The following is an 11,760-nucleotide window of genomic DNA, read 5'->3' as shown; positions in this document are numbered from 1 at the left end:
AAAAAAAAAAAAAAAAAAAAACTCAGAGTGGCCAAGACCAAGACAAAGAGTAAGAAAGGAAACACAAACTTCATAGATAAAAGTCACATACTCAGTTATCATAAGAGACAGAATGAAGATGACAGAGCAAGGCAGAACCAAAAAGGGACAGGGGAGGAGGGAGAAGAGACCCAAAGAAATGTCACAAACATGCACACACAAAAATAGCCAGACAGAAAGAAAATTAAGTCTGAAATAACATTTCATATTTTTAAATAAGTGGCCCCAAGTCTTTCACTTTGTAAACTTAGCTAACCACTTCTCAGGTCCTGGTCTACCTTCCCAGATAACACGCCAATCTTTTATAATAAAAGCAGTAGTTCCCAGCTTCCTAATGCTGTGACCCTTTAAGACAGTTCCTTATGTGGTAATCCCCAAATTACTTTCATTGCTATTTGCTGCTGCCATTTCCCTCCAAAACAACAACAACAACAAAAACAAAAAAAAACAAAAAAAAAAAAAAACCAAGTTTAAGTGGACAATGCAGAGTATCAAGTAATACAAGGTATCTGCTTAGAAGAAAACAGGAAGTAGGAGGCCAAGCTGGCAACAAGGGCAGAACAAAGAACTAATATACAACACCCTAACACACACACACAACAACACACAACACACACACACACAACACACACACATTCCAGGGTTCTAAAGCATGCTTCTTACTAGAGAAAAAAAGCATCTATCCTTAGCATGAGGGATATGCCAAGTCTTATTGCAACTTGACATCCCATGTTTGGTTGATATTCCTGAGAGGCCTGCCTTTTTCTGAAGGGAAGTGGAGGAGGAGGAGGAGGAGGAGGAAGAAGAAGAAGAAGAGGAGGAGATCTGGGAAAGAGGGGACATGAGGAAGAGGGACTGGGTGGAGAGAGGGAGGGGAAACTCTTGTAGGGAAGGAATTTGAAGGAAGAAATTAAAAAAAGAGAAAAAGAAAAAAGAAAAAGCAACTCATGCAGGAACCACTTACTTCTGTCCAGCTTTCACAAAGCCTTTTAAAGAGGATCCTCTGTTAGTAGCAACTGCTTTTCCACCAAGACCAACTATGAGTGCGGTGAGCACGGCACTCTTCCCACCTAAAAAGGCACATATTGACAACTTCAGAGACACAAAATGCTGACTTGATAACTACTCAAAAAGATCCCAGAATTTATCTCAACCTCAAGGTCAATGTTACCAATTCAAATATAACTTTCTTCCAGTGGTAAAGTGGCAAACTAAGAAAAGAAAAGTTATACATCCAGAACTACCTAACTACCACCACCAGGAGGAAAAACTCAGACATTTTCAGATACCAGATTTTTACACACAATATGAGAGGAGGAAAATGGTCAATATCTTTCCAACCTGAAACTCAATCTACCATCTTGGTATATCAAACTACTAAATAAAACTACTAATTACATTTATATATGTAATTTACATAACTTGCTATTACATTAATTTAATTGTGGCTATTCCTTTCATGATAAATTTTAGGCACAGTAACTTAAAAAATCACTCTCAGGTATAAAAAAACTCCAAGTGAGAAGGAACATTGTCTCTTTCACTATAAGATGCATCCTCAGAATCAGCACACATTCATTAAACGCATTAAATAGAGAAAACTATTTTAAAAATCACACATCTTTAATATTTTGTCTGTTTTAACTTAATATTTTAAATTTTAATTGAGTATTTTGACCTTTAATTTGAATATTCATTTTCTAGCTCTTTTATGTTTAACTGTTTTGAAGTGTAATTCTTTTCACTTCAAAACAGTTAAACATAAGAGCTAGAACATTCTATTTTTATTTTGAAAATCTCTTAATCCACAGATATAGTAATTATTTTCTGAATTTCATCATCTACTAACCAATCAATTAACAACTATTTGTTATCTTCTACAACATACTACCAAATTTAGCCAATATAAATTAATGATTGCCTTGATTTAGTACTTGGAATGCCTTTCAATGTCTTACTATCTTTTCCTTGCTACCAAGTATAATGTTTTAGTTAATTCTCCTTTATTACGGTTTATAAAAGAAATCATTCACACTACTCATGATTCTTTTACTTCTTACACTTTCCCCTTGTAATAAATATCCTTCTCTCTATTCGCTCTCTTCTGCCCAAATCTCTTCCTTCTTTCCCAATGACAAAGGCAGTACCAATTCCCAAAGGAACTGTGCTGTCAGACACACCTAGCTTCACTGCCTAGCACTGTTACTAGGTGGTAGACTGTCCACTATCTCAGTCATCCCTGACGCCTAGCTTGTCTACCATCAACTGCCTCAATGTAGCTGGTTTGTCACAACAATCTTATAATCTTGTTCATTTCAACCCATCACACAAAAATGTTTAACTGGCTACTCTCTGACATCTGAATAAAACTCTAAAATCATTATCAAGCATTTAAGATCCCCAACAGTACCGCATAGAATACAACTCTCATGTCATATCCTGTCCTTCCCCACCATGTACCACATGATTAAATCACACATTAAAGTTAAGCCTCCTTCTCCATATACATCTTCTATCCTCTGGAGTCTTAAAGTTTCATTCAAGTACTAGCACAAACATCCTCCTCATAAGAATCTCATTAATCACAACAGTGGAACTGTTACTTCCGAGTTTGGATTTATAAGACACTTCATTTGCATCCTATCTAGTGTTTACACCAGGTTGCTTTGGTACATTTCAATTGAGGAGACAGAAGGCTCCTTTGGCCTAGTAATTTCAGGTGAGCCTGAAAGGTGAGCCTGAACTACATAACTTCGATTCTATCTTAAGAAAATGGAAAGGGAGAAAAAAAAAAAGGAGTGAAGAAGGATGGAATAATGGAAGCAAGACAAAAAGAGACAGTGTGGTTAGTGACTAACAACACTTGTGGCTCTCAGACAGAACCCAGGTTCAGTTCCCACATGATGGCTCACAACCATCTGTAAACTTCAGTTCCAAGGGATTTAACCCTGAAGGCAGTGCATCCATGAGGTTCACATAGATACATGCAGGCAAACAGTCACACACATAAAAAAATAAATCTAAAACACAACAGAAACAGGAAATGCTGATACCTACTACTTAAATAACACACAAGGTTAATTCAATATTTTCATCAAGTGCAAACTGAATTCTAGGAAGCCATAAAGTATAGACCTAAATATCAGCATTGATAGTCAGCTATTTGAAAAAGCTCATACACTGTCATCATAGAGTGTAAAGAGAGCGAAGGCACTTACTTCCATTATTGCCAACAACAAAGTTGACATTAGAACCAAACTTAAAAGGTCCAAGCATTGAATGGCACATGAAATTTCTTAGCTGAATACTCTCAATTATTCCAACTTCTGCTGCAGTCTATTAACAATAAAGGAATTAAAAAAAAAAAATCAATCACTCTAATACACTCATTACTAATACTCAAGCATCTGATAGACTAACAGTATTTATTAATGAAAAGTTATTATGAAGCGTGCAACAGTAACTTTAACGACCAACATTAAATAAAATGGGAATTTTCTTTAGGATATACTAATTCTATAGTCTTTAAAAGACCTGGCAAACATTATCACAAAGCTTTTTCTTAACACAGGCAAAACAAACACTACTACTAGTCAAATATGTTTTGCTAGAGAGTGTGTCCTGTGCATTGTAGAACATTCAACAGAATCCTAAATCTCTTTTCCACACAATAGATACTGGTAGCATGCATCTGTCTTCCATTTGTGTAAGAATCAAAAAATATATTCAGTTGTTCAATACTGTGGGAAGCAAAGAACAACACCTCCACTTCCCTGAGAAGTACTGGTGGAGTGTAACTATTAAATACAAAAGTGTTTTTAGAATATTTCTGAAAGAAGACTGTCTGGCTATGGTCTGAACATGGAATCATTTTCTAATATGGCATTCCATTTTCATAACAGAGAATTAGAACAGCACTGTACACATGCTTTTCTGGCATTTTGTTTCAGCCACTTTTCAAGAGCTTAATGATTTCGAGTAATATAAAAAGAATGTAGGATTTCCAAGTCGGGAGGTGGTGGTGAATGTCTTGGGAGGCAAAGGCAGGCAGAGCTGTGAGTTTAAGGCCAGCCTGTTCCAGAACAGAAAAAGGATACACAAAGAAACCCTGTGTTTGTATCAAATAAAACAAAACAAAGAAAGAAAAACAAAAAGGTAGGATTCCCAAATTTGTAAAGCAACCCCCCCCCCATATTATAAAATGTCATAATTAAGTTTATAGATGGTTTAAGCAGTATTTGGCTAATAATGCTCTCCTGTACTTCATAGATATTAAGTACCAGAATAAAAAAAACAGATTTTGCCAGTCATTATTTTAAAGAATACTCTAATATGATCAGCAATTTTTATGGGTTCTTTACAAACTCTATATACCTCATCAAAAAGGAGAAATATTTATATCATTGCATGATTAGGATATCAGGTATAATTCATGAACTTTTAAAAGTATTTTTACTTTAATTGCAGTCACACGCAATTATAAAGAAATCAGACCCTATGTACTCTTCACTCAGCTTCTGCCAATGGTAACATTTCAAGAAAGCACAGTATCTTGAGCAAGACACTTGTCACTGACAGTCTAAACACACCGTGTTTTCCCCGCACAAGATCTCTCATGTTGTATGAGATGGTAAGTATGATCACATCCCTTTCAACACACCACAACCACTTGCAAGAACGCCAAATAAATAAGCTTATGCAAAACATAATCTTAGGGGTTGCTTTTTTTTCATTTAGCCGAACTGTCCACTATTGCCTCTTTCAGGCTCTGACTTTCTATCACTGCTAAGCAATAATTCATGAAACGGATTATCACAGGTTAATCACGAAATCAAATGTGGATTTATTTTTAACTGTTTATAAATAAAGCTATTAAAAATATACTATGTTCTGTACTAGGATAAGTCTAGTACAATTTTACACTGTTTTCTCAGAAACAAACTTTTGCATAGTGGTAACAATTTACATTCCCATCAACAATATATAAAACAATACATCTCTTCACTCTTGCAATCTAGTGATATTACTATTTCATACTTTATCATTTTGTTGAGTATGTAGTGGTATCTCAGATATAAGTGTGAAGGACAATTGTATGTTCTTACTCTTTTAAAGCTCATAGGGTGAAGTCAGTTATCACGGCCTCTATTCCATTCGTGACACTGGCAATTTACCTTTGCTGGTTTTAATACAGGTTTGCCAGTTTTATCTGAAGACAGTTACTTCTCCATTATTTTCATTAATTTCTGCAATTATTAACACAAACTTCAAAATCAGATGCTATTTTTACCCAGCTCTCTAAAACTCTTACTGCTTCCTCCTGACTACAAATTATTTTAAAATGTGACATATAAAATGATCATGAGAAACAAATCAGTTGAAAAACATTATTTTGTAGTTCTACACTTACCAAAGGAGATGTTCCATTTGTGAAAGAAATTGTACATTCATCCTCATCTCCGTCTTTATCAAAATCTTCCAGTTCTTCTTGTCTTGGTCTTTTAGCATTTTCAGGAGAACAGAAATTTTCTTCCTTTCTTTTGGCCATCAGATCTGAAGAAATGTTTATGTAACAATAGCAAAAGTCAAGGATAGCATATACTGTTCAATAAACACTAAACAAAAGAAACCACATAAAACTCATTTAACTTTAAGTACTATTCATTCTACTTTTAAAAATAAAGTATTTCACATTACATGGAGTTAAGGAGTAGAAGTCAAAAAATAGTAAAACAGGAAATGTATTTCCCCCTTGAGCCTCCAAAAAGGCACACAACCCTATTGATGCTGTTAAAAGGCACATAGCCCTATTGATGCTGTTAACCTTCAAGGCCTAAGCTAGACCTCTAATTTGCAGACTGAGAAAGTAATTTTATAGTGTCTTAAAAGAAATAAATCCATAGCTATTCATGGCTATAACTAAATTGGTAGGATCCTAACTGAATATTTTCTTCCCAAACCTATTAAAGAGAAAAGTATTTTATTGATAAAAGGCTGTCCTTTGGTTTCCTATTAACAAAGAGGACACATTCCTTCCTGAAATTATTATAATCACCCAACCTTTATAACAAAAAGTAATACTAATCAAATATTTTTATGTTATTTCCCAAAGGCACACATTTTGAAGTTCACACTAATAGCTTCACACTAGTAGTTTCCCTTTTCCCTAGATAACTAATCTCAATAGTCATAACGCAAGTGCTTAAATAATATAAGAGACTTCAAAGAGTTTTGGCTTGCATCTATATCAATAATTTCTATAACAGAAATTAAAAACAGAAATTTTGGAAACAAAGAAAACACAACTGCACATTCCATGTGAGGCAGATGTGGTAAGATTGCAGTGTGAATTCAGCAGTGTTTCATAAATCCCTGCAAAAGACTCTGAAATGATGGTAGGTAACAGGTGCTGCCCTTGTTACAAGTTAGAGCAGTGGAGACATAAGGACCATAAAATAATTTGTAGACCTGATGTTCAGAATGTAGTCCAAAGACCAGAAAACAGTGTCTCGTACCCTGGGAACGTCCCAGGTATCAGTATCCATGTTAGTGCACGTGAATTATAGACTAAGTAAGATTTCAGGTGATTCAAATTTGAGAACCAGTAAATCACACTTCTTAAAGGACTTGGACTCTGTATCACTCTGAAATAAAGTACCTTTATAAAAGATATATTAGCAGCTGGGCACAGTGGCTCACACCTTTAATCCCAGTGCTTGGGAAGTAGAAACAGGTGGATCCCCAAGTTCAAGGCCAGCCTGGTATACACAATGAGTTCCAGCACAGCCAGGGCTATACAGGGAAACACTGTATACAAAAAAAAAAAAAAGAGAGAGAGAGAGAGAGAGAGAGAGAGAGAGAGAGAGAGAGAAAAGATATTAGAGTCTGAGGGAGTTGTAACGTAGTACTTTTCTAGGGAATGGTACCACTAATCATAGTTATTTATTAACATACTTTTTTTAAGATTTATTTATTATATGTAAGTACACTGTAGCTATCTTCAGACACTCCAGAAGAGGGAGTCAGATCTCGTCAAGGATGGTTGTGAGCCACCATGTGGATGCTGGGATTTGAACTCTGCACCTTTGGAAGAGCAGTCGGGTGCTCTTACCTGCTGAGCCATCTCGCCAGCCCTACTAACATATTTCTTTGCAAGTAATTTAATATTTAACTCAAATCTCTTAAAGAAGTCAAATCTTCAAAAAAAAAATCTTTTACATCTTTTTTCCCTCCAAAATAATGAATAGCAAGAATCAATGTATGTTAGTTTCGACTTATGGCTAACTTAAATTTCCCAAATACCACCAAGTCATTATTTCCCAGCAGCATGTTCTGTCTCATTCACTCTCTATTCCCTTATATATTACTAAACAAAGAAAAGCAACTCCTCTTAGGCTATCCAACATTAAATGCCTTTGAAGCATTATTTTTACTAATGACTAACATGATCTGACAGAAAGCTCAGAAAAAGCCTGACTGACTTTAGTGCTCTCCATCATTAGAAAGCAGTGTGGCAAGTTAAAACAGACCAAGTGTGATGAGTTGACAATGTACATGACAATATACACTACACAAAATATAAGACACTCAGACACTTCATAATGAGGCTGGGTCTGATTAGCTGGGGATGGCCTGGGATTTGTAGTCTTCTAGCTTTCCAAGGAAACTGACATCTGAGAGACACTGAAGGATCCTCCTACCTTTTAAATAGGAATCACTTTGTGATTTAAAGATGAAAACTTTCAAGAAGCATGTACAATGTCCTAAGGATGAGATATAGGTTAAAAAAAAAAAAAGTAGGAAAGACACAACATATACAAAAAAGGTTTCTCTGAGATCTTGAGTATACTGATAGAGCTATATAATTTATTTTATTTACTTATCTACAGTTTTTTAAAAGAATTGTTGTTTTGGTTTGTATGTTTGTTTAACGCAGGCCTAGCTATATAACCCAGGCTGTCCTGCATCTTAAGTGCTAGGATTATACAAACACTAAGTAAAGAATACTATCATTTCTTCTCTTATACGAAGCAAAACCCCAAAGAAGGAACAGTGAAGAACATCCGAGAGAAGAGAAGAGAAGAGAAGAGAAGAGAAGAGAAGAGAAGAGAAGAGAAGATTAGTTAAAAAGAGAATCAGTAACTAGGGGCTCAGTATTTAGATACACATACAATCTTAATAAGACCCTACAAGTTTTAGCAGGAATATAAAATTTTGACTCTTGCACTTTAATTACAACTCATACTTCCCCATTAACACCAAAGCAGGGATTAACAGTAGTAGTGTCCAGCATGAAAGAATTAGATTTATTTAATTCTATAACTATTACAACTATTTTTAAATAAATATAACTTCTGCTACTGAGGGGATACACTAAGAATGATGCCAAAGTAGACAATTTCTAACAAAGTCCTCAACAAAAACTATAACAGTATCAGGAATGAAGGGGTGGAGGTGAAGCCCAGCAGTAAAGAAGACTAGGTAAAAGTTCAAGGGAATAGAATTCACATTAGGTCTGGAATAAATTCTCCTTAAGATGTAAGTCATGCCCTTATTTTACAACATGGGAAACTGAGGCCCAAATGCAGGACTTCAACTTACATAGCACCAACTTAGTAACTAGGTGCAGATGCATGCTGGCAGAACACATTCAAATCCAAGTTTCTCAAACGAAAGTCAAACCACTCATGTCCAGGATCCTCCTGGCATAAACAACTGAGTTTAACCAACAATTTATTCACATCCAGTGACTGACAATCTAGTATATTCTTGAGTGCGTCTCCAAAAAAGAATAGAAAAAGAAAAGAATTCTACCATAAAGGGTTCCTCTAAATGTTCCTTTGGGCTTGCTTCAAAACTTCATTTTCTCACCTAATGCTACCTACCATTATAAACAGATGGTATATCTGTCAAGAGAAAAGGATAATAAATGTTTTGTTTGCAAACACTTGAGTTTGAATGGAGTGTTCCCAGGATAGACCCTGAGACAGTAAAATATACACTACAATAGGAATAAATCTACAAGTGGAGAAAAGAAAATTACAGAAAGTAGTTTGAATTTGGTGACCAAGAAAATTATGCAGGGTGGAAAAAGACATACTACTTTAACTTGCAAACTTAAAGACACACAAACACAAATATAGTATAACTGACCATACTGGACCCTCAGTTACCTGGACTTACTACTGTACGTATATAAAACAACTGTGACATTTAAGTATGTCATCAAACTGGCCGAAAAGACGGCTCAGAGGTAACAAGCACTGACAGTTCTTCCCAATAACTCAAGCCCGAGTCTCAGCACCCACATGGAAGCTTACCACAGTCTCTAACTTCAGTCCTACATCATCTAACAGCTCCATGGGCATCAGGGATGCATGTGGTGCAGACATACCTGCAGGCAAACCACCCACTCATAAAATAATAAAAATCCCAAGTACTTCAAATATAATGCATGTGCTATTACAGTGAATTTTTAAAATATCTATTATTTCTTGAAAGTAAGTCAACTTCCTTTTAAGGGTCACATTAGATTCAGGGTCCCGACATGTTTAAGTAGCAATCTACCACTAAATAATACTCCTAGATTGCCAGCTAGATCTTGATTGACTTACCTAACAAAATAGTCAAGATTCAGGCAAGTTTTACATAAAATTCTACTCTTGGCACTTAGAAAAATTAACTGGGGGAAGGCGGGGGGGGGGGTTGTTTTACAATAACACTCAACATGCTGTTTAATACTAATTGTTGAGCTCAATACTGAATACTTTATACTGAATTAATCTCTCAGGAGTCAGTCCTGTGACTTATAACCAAGAGGTAAAGAGGTGGCATCACTCTGCACACTGTCTACCTCTGTGTGGAACAAAAGCATATTTTTAAGCAATTACAAGGGGTAAGCTTTGTCTATAGACTTTCTACACCATTCAGACAACAATTTTTTGGTTTTGGTTTTTTGGGGTTTTGTTTTGTTTTGTTTTGTTTTGGACAGTTTTGCTCTGTAGCCTGAGCTAACCTGGAACTCAGCAGTAGCACAAACTGTCCTGTAACTATCTCATTTCAGCCACTACTGAGAGCTGAGATTACAGGCCTGAGCCACCATCCCCAGGGCAGAAAAAAAAAAACAATTTTTCTTTGAGACAGGGCCTCATGTAACCAAGCTGCCTTCGAACTTGCTCCGTAGCAGAGGACCTTCTGATGCTCCATCCTCCACCTCCTGAGTGCTAGGATTACAGGCCTGCTCCACCACACTGGGTTCTGTGTAGTTCTGGGAATTGACCTCAGGGTTTTTCGCTTGCTAGGCAAGCACTCTACCAAGAGTACTACATTCCCCAGCTCCCAGGAAAAGAATTTACACGGATTTTAAACATTAAAAAAAAAAATTTAGTTTCACATACTAACTGGATGAGTCTAAGGAGAAATTCTAATAGGTTCCCCCATCACCCACAACTCCCTTAAAACTAGCTTCGGCCACTGCATGTACTCTTATACATTTTAAAAGACTCCATCAGCCATCCTAAGAGTCGGGGAATATGGACTTTTCTAACTTTAAACAGAAATCTCAGAACAGCTTGGCTTTAAAATGCAAATTTAGTCTTTCTAATCATTATCAACTGCATTAAGGGCTCTCATAACTTGTTTTCGGGCTGTAAATACCAAACGGCTGCTCTTTCTAGGAATCGGTAGCCTTACTCAAGCCCTAGTCTCCTAAACTCCTTTCTCTAGCCTCAGGTCCTGTTTTCTAGAGTTGACAATCGCGATTCCCCCCCCTCCAATTCCACCGTAATGGAGGGTAAGAAATGCCACCCGAACCTTTCAAACAAGATTTACTCCAGCCTGGTTCATTCCAGTGGTGGTTCAGGGAAACTGGATTTAACGGCAAATTCAGATTTCAACGGCATTTCCAGCCTCGCCCCCGGCCCCCGCCCCCCGGTGCCTGCGCGTGGAATACCCAGCTCCGACGCCGGCCTCAGCCCCGGGCCGACCTCTGCGGCTGCCCGCCAACGCCCGGGCCGCCTGGGGACGCGCGAGGGCGGGCCGGCGCCCACGGCCAAGTTTCCCGCGGCGGAGAGCGGCGTCCCCTCCGAGGGCGCGAAGGTCCCCGCGGCCCGCGCCCAGGCCCGACCCTGAACACACGCAGCCCGCAGTTTCCAAGAGGGCGGAAGGCTGCTCGCCGAGGCACAGGGCTCCCGGGCACGGAGAGAGGAAGCGCGCGCCCTCACTCTACCTCCAACAAGTCGCGGTCACCCCGGGGAAGCTAGTCGCCGCGGCTGTCACGACACGAAGGCCACCCTGAGGGCGTCGGACCTCGGCCACCGCTCGCCCGGCCGCCAAGCAGGGCACACCCGCCCGAATGCAGGCGGGAGCCCCGCAGCCAGGCGCCCGCCGCGGGACGGTCCGCGCCTGCGCCCCGCCCCTCCCCGCCCCCCCGGACTCCGCCCGCGCCTGCGCGCTCCCGGGCTTTCGCGCCGCTCTGCTCCGCCAGAGGGAACCGGAAGTGCGCTCAGCGGGCGGGAGCGTGGGGAAGCGAGGAGGCACGCGCCCCTCGGCGGCGGCGCTAGACGGCGGGGGAGGTGGGAGGGGAAGATCTCCCGGCGCCTTGGCAACAGGTCTACGCATGCGTCCGCCGGATCCACCGCGAGAGGGGAAAGTGAACCGGCGAGGGCAGGGCGAGGCGGGTCTGCAAGGAAAGCGAGCCATTTCCCGGAAGGGGCGGGTCAA

The 11,760-nt window shown here is 39.0% G+C and overlaps 1 protein-coding gene across 1 annotated transcript in view; it reads right to left on the bottom strand.

Moving 5' to 3' along the window:
- The window catches only part of Smc6 (structural maintenance of chromosomes 6), a 57,459-nt gene extending 45,792 nt beyond the window's left edge, over positions 1 to 11,667 (bottom strand). Inside the window, exons 1-4 of the mRNA XM_021202235.2 lie at positions 11,267 to 11,667; positions 5,450 to 5,592; positions 3,258 to 3,375; positions 1,004 to 1,109 (exon numbers count right to left, since the gene is read on the bottom strand). Coding sequence (XP_021057894.1) covers positions 1,004 to 1,109; positions 3,258 to 3,375; positions 5,450 to 5,587 — 362 coding nt within the window. The 5' untranslated portion in view covers positions 5,588 to 5,592; positions 11,267 to 11,667. The remainder of the gene's footprint in view (positions 1 to 1,003; positions 1,110 to 3,257; positions 3,376 to 5,449; positions 5,593 to 11,266) is intronic.
- Positions 11,668 to 11,760: the final 93 nt, after the last annotated feature.

This window comes from Mus pahari, chromosome 7, assembly GCF_900095145.1.
Source record: "Mus pahari chromosome 7, PAHARI_EIJ_v1.1, whole genome shotgun sequence".
Classification (NCBI taxonomy): domain Eukaryota; kingdom Metazoa; phylum Chordata; class Mammalia; order Rodentia; family Muridae; genus Mus; species Mus pahari.
The sequence above is the reverse complement of the archived record's forward strand: the minus strand, read 5'-3'. Positions and strand labels throughout refer to the sequence as shown.